Source organism: Octopus bimaculoides, chromosome 4 (genome assembly GCF_001194135.2).
Source record: "Octopus bimaculoides isolate UCB-OBI-ISO-001 chromosome 4, ASM119413v2, whole genome shotgun sequence".
Taxonomy (NCBI): Eukaryota; Metazoa; Mollusca; class Cephalopoda; order Octopoda; family Octopodidae; genus Octopus; species Octopus bimaculoides.
Genome location: NC_068984.1, coordinates 105,317,927 through 105,324,721, shown reverse-complemented (window position 1 = coordinate 105,324,721; position 6,795 = coordinate 105,317,927). Strand labels below are relative to the sequence as shown.

General features: G+C 35.4%; 1 protein-coding gene across 3 annotated transcripts in view; it reads left to right on the top strand.

Moving 5' to 3' along the window:
- The window catches only part of LOC106878608 (phosphatidylcholine transfer protein), a 39,789-nt gene that overhangs the window by 9,577 nt on the left and 23,417 nt on the right, over positions 1-6,795 (top strand). For 2 of the 3 annotated variants that reach the window (XM_014927879.2, XM_052967342.1), the window contains exon 3: positions 3,533-3,716. In XM_014927879.2, coding sequence (XP_014783365.1) covers positions 3,591-3,716 — 126 coding nt within the window. In that variant the 5' untranslated portion in view covers positions 3,533-3,590. Of the gene's footprint in view, positions 1-3,169; positions 3,717-6,795 lie in introns of those variants that run through there. The other variant, XM_014927878.2, reaches the window with a different exon arrangement.

Genomic DNA, 6,795 nt, shown 5'->3' with positions numbered 1-6,795 from the left:
CTAGCAAGATTCCTATTCTCCGTTCTGTGTTCCATATGACTAAGTCTGGTCTTTTTGTTGTTTTTATAAGTGGAAAAATTGCTAGACTTCCCAAATCCGTGGCCAGCTCCCAGTATCCCATCCATCTTTCGTCTATCTCGTATATTTTATTTGGAGGCCTGATCTTATGTCCTTTTCCCTCCTTCTGGAAGTATATTTTCCTGCGTTTTTCCACTTTGGGGTACTCTTCCCAATTGTATCCCTCGATCTTCTCCTTGAGTGCTGCGCTTATGACGCCGAGGACTTGATTATGGCGCCATGTATACCTTTCTAGTGCTAGTCTGCAGCTTGACAGAACGTGTCTCACCGTATCCACATTCATCGGTTGTTTTTATGTTCCATCGGACTAAGTTCGCCAGTGAGGGTAGAACGTCGAAGGTAGACTTGATCAGGAAGGCTGTTCTTGCTTGTTCCCAAGCCCAAAGTTCCTTCCATGAGATTCTGCGACTGACCACGTTTTCCTCCCATCTCAGGCACTGCCCCTGTTGACTACATTGTACCAAATGTACATTCCGCCTTTCTTCTTCCTCCTTTCTCACTTCGTGTACCACTGCCTCTTTCATCTCTTTTATACTGCTCTTGCAAAATAGCCTGAAACTGCTCGTCCCTAGGCCGGCTCTTGCTTCTTGCGTTGCTCCAACTATATCGGCATGTTTTAGTATTCTGATCGCCCTGTTTACTGCCTCTTCCGCATTCCATTTCCTCCCTGTTCATACCTTTGGAGGGTTTTCTCGGATCATTACTGTCCTCACCTTTCCTGCTTTATATTCTTCGGTGATCGATGTTATTGGTAGTTGCAGCACGGGTTTTCCATATAGTGCAGTTGTATTCAGTGGTTTCGGCAGACCAAGCCATTTTCTGATAAACACACTGCATCTTTGTTCTATCCTTTCTACTCTACTCAAGGCTATTTCGTACATTTGCAATGGCCACATTATCCTTGGGTACAGTCAAAATTGCAGTATCCAACATTTGAATTTTCCCAGCAGTGTTGTTCGGTCAATTGCCTTTAATCCTTGTTCTACTAACTTGTGTGTCTCTTTCCCTTGCTTCTTATCATTTAATAAGTCTCTATACCATCTGCCGAGACTCTTTACTGGTTGTTCTTTCACCTTTGGTATGTCTTCATCTCCTATCCTGAATTTCACTTCTTGCACTCCTTTCACGAAAGCCACGCTTCGAGATTTTTTGGCTTTGAATTTCATTCTTGCCCATCCTATCAGTTCATCCAACCGCGCTAACGTTCCCTCTGCTGCTTCTCTACTTTCCGATAGTAGAGTGACGTCGTCCATAAATGCCCTTAATGGTATCTTTATAGCAGCTTTCTCACAGTTTGTTGATCTTAGTAACATCTCCATGACTAGCACGAATAAGATGACTGATATCGTGCATCCGGCTGCAATACCTACTTCTAGCCGTTGCCACTCCGTTTGGGTGGCAGGAAAATCATTTCAATAATTTATTCCGATTATTTACGTTCCGAGTTCAAATCCTGCCGAGGTCAACTTTAACTTTGCCCAGCCTCACCCCCGGAGTTAATACGGTACCAGTCAATTACTGGAACCGATGGTATCAAACTAACCCCTTCTCTTCAAAATTGCTGGCCTTGTGCTTAAATTAGAAACCGTCATATTAACGTTAATAAACAAAAGGCTAACAAGTTCACTTTGCAACCACAAGGTCCCAGCTTCCGTCTCACAGCATAGCTTCTTGGGCATAGCTTCAGGTCGACTCATATCTCGTGACTGAAACATTTTAGAAGCTCGTCAGCTGGGTTGTACTTGTGATACACGTTGATTCTCCCTGAGACGTTAAGAGTGCACATGTCTGTGTACGCACATTCAGGAGCAAGTAATTCAAGTTGATCGAGCAACTTAATCCTCAGCCTGAAACGACGGTAATCTGTCGTCACAGCCGCTATTAGTGATATCAATAGTCATTAGGTAGCTAGGTCTGTAAATACTGATTAATGACAAGAAGAAAGGCCTCTCTTTTTTTTTCCAGGTTATATTTCTGTGCCTTGATATGAACATGGCTATTGGATTTATAGATTTTAAAAATCTGTCACACTAATATCAAACAAACATGCTACTCCAGGTTTATTCCCAATATTTTTATACTCTGATTGAATGCATCAAACCAGTGTTGTCCATCACTCCTATTCAACAATCGAATATATGCTTTAGAATCTAATTATCTAGTTAGTTATTCATAAATAATCTATATCATAAGCAGGTTTTCAAATTAATGTATTACTGTTTAGTAAAATGCATTCAATTAAACCTGTTTATAAAGGATAACATTTAAAAAAGAAACTAATATAAATTGTGAGCAATTAGGTAAAACAAAAATATATTTTTGATTACTCCAAAGAAACAACCTTCAAATAATTACATAAAACGGGACATTTTTATGCACCATGTACTAAATATGTGAAAGCGCTAAAGAAATCGATGATGCTTAAGGCCTTCAAAGGCATACATTAATAAGGATTCATAGAAATGTTATTAAAGAATTATTTAATAAAAAGATAAAGTGAAGACTTTAAAAATAGATAAATAGGCGATCTTCGATAAATAAATAAGGTAGAAGTGTGAAGCTAAGAGATATAAAGAAAAGCAGTAAATGAAATGCATCACATGATGAAGAGAAATAATATAAACAATGGCATACGTACAGTTTGGTACCCCAACACTTTGTTTATTCATAACTTTCTGTAAAATGAATAATTCTTGTATTTAAATCTTACAGACACGATTTCGAGGGTGTAGATTACAGTTATGTTGACAATATTACGAAAACAAATTTTAAGTTTCATATCATTCTTCCTCTTTTGACATTGTCACCTCATAACTCTTTTTAAAGTACGCGTTTTTAGATGACGTTTTTGCATAAATATCTTGATTTTATCGACGTAATTGTAGCATATACATTCGAAAAAGTCGTCTCTCCACAATTTCATTTAAAAAATATGCTTTTTTTTTTTCGGGAAGTTACAAGGAATCAAAGTCGAAGATGGGATACCAAATAGTTTTATTTACTTTCCCAAGTATCACACGATAGATAATTAAAATAAAAAAAATTACGTATACAATAGCAATTCCAGGTTCATTGATCAATAAAACGTGAAATGTCACTGAAATGGTTTTTCTATTTTCCTACACTATCTTATGCGAACAGTGGGTTTATGTCTGGTAAACACATTGATCACAAACGCTAAGCAACATATTAATTTAATAAGAAACCATATAACATGAGTAATGTAATAAAAGGTTCGGAGATTGTTTTATTTTTATATACTTTCAAAGAAGAATTATTATGAATAATCATTATCGGTCGTCAGTGGACGAGGAGCGGACATTGGAGAGCGGAAGTGTGTGAAGGGGCCGCGCTAGGATTGAACCGAAACCCGAGATAGTGAAAGTTACTGACAGCGTGACAGCTAATTTCTTCACCTGTAACCTTTAAACAGAATATCGATCTTCTTTTTTAGATATTTTTATGGTATAAAAACAGGAAAAAAATAGTGTTTATTAATCTTTAATCATAAAATGGCGGCATTGTTTGAAGATTCGGAATTTACGGCAGCTTGTGAGGAATTAGACGAACCGAAATTAGAAGAATGGGAATTTTTTACTGAATCACACGGAATGAAAATCTACAGATTATATAATGCTGTGAGTATGATTATGTAGGAAATCAAAAATATATAAATAAATCTACTGGATATGTAAACACGATTCACATGAGTTGGGTAAAAAAAAAACAAAAAAACAATTCATTTTGGCGAGACGTCACACTTTGTTGAGCAATTATGATCTCACTGAACCTGAAATTATTGTAGTTAATTTACTGATCGTGTGTCACTCCAGGAAGTAAATAGAAACAAATTTTGGCAGACGAACTTTTCCCACAAAAATGTCAGAAATGACATATTTAGTGGGGGTGGGGTCACCTCATGCTACCCAGATGTGGAAATCCATTTAGGACAATATATATACCTACATGGCAATAAATCATATATTTATATATATGTAATTACTAACTGCCATGACTATAAAAGTATTTACATTTGTCTCTACTGTTCTTACAGCTTCAGTAGTCTTTTAACATAATTATTTATACACCACTTAATAGTCAGCGCTTCCTGACTGCGTTGTGTGGAATATTGCCATAGAAATCCTTTATTTATGTATTTCAGTTTCATTTCCTCTGTTTTTGTTTACATCTAACATTAAGTTTTACTAATTCCTCATACATAATCTTACTTTTTGTGATACTTTTCAAATAATAAATCGTTGTTTTCACTCTGTCAAGTACATTCTTTATATAAATCTGTGATAATACTTAGAGGGCTTCGAGGTATAGAAACATTTTCTAATAGGTATAACTACAGTTTGAGATTTCACTGAATCTGTTTCCTCATAACCTTCTGAAAAATGTATATTTTAAAATGAAACTTTATAGAGATACATTTTCCAGAGTAAGGATTACAATTATGTTGACAATATTGAAATTTTTTGTAAAAGGAAGTTTCGGATCAGTTTCACACTTTCCGATTTTGTTTTCTCATAGTTTTCTGTAAAATGAATATTTTTAAATGACATTTTGCAGAAATATTTTCGGTGAGTGTATATTACGTTATGTTGATGTTTTGATGTTTCAAACTTATAAGTCTGAAAAAAAAATAAATAAATGCTTTTGTGACGGAAACTGTTGGTCGTGGCGATTTGCGCTTAAGAACGATCTGAATATAATTGTAATCTTCATCTAAAATACATATCTGCAAACTTTTATTAAAAACTAAGCATTTTTCAAGGAATTATGAAGAAACTAAATTAGTGGGGTACTAATCTGTAGGAATGCCCTTATTTAACTACTAGCGGTGTCCTTGTTTATTCGAATGGGTGATTCTTGTTGCTATAAACAAATTAACATTTGTACTTCAAACATCCTTCACAAACTGAAATAGATAATATATTGCTTTCAAATTTTGGTGCAAATCCAGTCATTTCGGGGTGGGGGAGTGGGTAAGTCGATTACATCGGCTCCAGTGCTCAACTGGTACTTATTTTATCGATCCCGAATGGATGAAAGGCAAAGATCGATGTCAGCGTAATTTGAACTCAGAACGAAATGCCGTTGCCCGGCGTGCTAACTATTCTGCCAGCTTGCCACCTTATGAGAGATAATATATCAAGTTTACCACTTGTGAGAGTTTTATCTAATCTGAAATGTAATTAGACTTTGCACTAATTCATACGTCATTTTTTAATCAATATTTTATACTGTGTTTTTTTGACACTCACAGTATTTTCCTGCTTTTGTTGTTACTATAAACTGTATAAATACCTGATAATGCTAGACATATATTGTATATTAAAGTTTGCCTTTGTGGAAATCAGGAAATCTTTCAGAGAAGGTATATATATGAGCAGTGATAGATATTAGTTCGGCAATTTCCGTAAAGTTTTTTTTTCCTCTTTTTGTTTTCACCTTATATTTTTGTATTTTTGTGTATGATGTGTTTATGTGTGTGTGTATCTATATATTTGTGTATGTAAGTATATGCATACACAAATATACATGTGTATACACATACATGAGCATAAATACATACATATACAAATATGTATACATACACACACATACGTACACCAAAAAATACATAAACATAAGCGATTCACCTAGAAAAAATTTGAAGAAATAGATACACGTACACAATATACACACATGCACATAAACACAAACATCCAAATATACATACATACACGCACAGGCGCAAAAAAAACCCATAAAAATAAACAATTCAGCTGAAAAGAAAAATTAAAGAAATAAAAAAAAATTGTACGGAAATTGCCGAACAAATATTTTCACTTCTCATGTGCTTTCTCTGAAAAATTAATTTTTATATAGAGTACATATTTTACAGAGAAAAGGTTGACAGTGGCCTCGGACTTTACTGTATGTATGTGTGTGTGATATCAATTATTTTTACACCTCAAAGGTGTCATTGCTATTGAAAGAAAGCTTCAATAAAATTCAAACAATGTATTTCAAGATTGGGAGATAAGCAATGGGAAGAAACCCAGACCTTGTTGATTTGATATTACTGAATCTCTCTCTCTCTCTCTCTCTCTCTTTCTCTCTCTCTCTCTCTCTCTCTCTCTCTCTCTCTCTCTCTCTCTCTCTCTCTCTCTCTCTCCCTCTCTCTCTCTCTCAACTAGTACATCAATGACAATGAGCTGCTGTGGTACTTTGAATTCCATGAAACTTATCTTGTCATTTTGTAATGCTGAATAATGTTATTCAGCCTTACTAAATGACAAGGTAACAGTTACTGTCCATGTACAGATTTTGGCCCTCTTTCGGTAAAAGTCTATGATATCAGGAGTTAGCATGACATTGTCTTACACCGCTTCTACAGAGTTGAACAGTTAAACGCACACTCATACACATACTCACTCATGACTGACATCATGTACTAATACCGAAACATTGCCCAGATTTTATATATCTCTCTTTTACTCTTTTACTTGTTTCAGTCATTTGACTACGGTCATGCTGGAGCACCGTCTTTAGTCGAGCAAATCGACCCCAGGACTTATTCTTTTGTAAGCCTAGTACTTATTCTATCGGTCTCTTTTTGCCGAACCGCTAAGTTACGGGGACGTAAACACACCAGCATTGGTTGTCAAGCGATGTTGGGGGGACAAACACAGACACACAAACATACATACATATATATATATATAT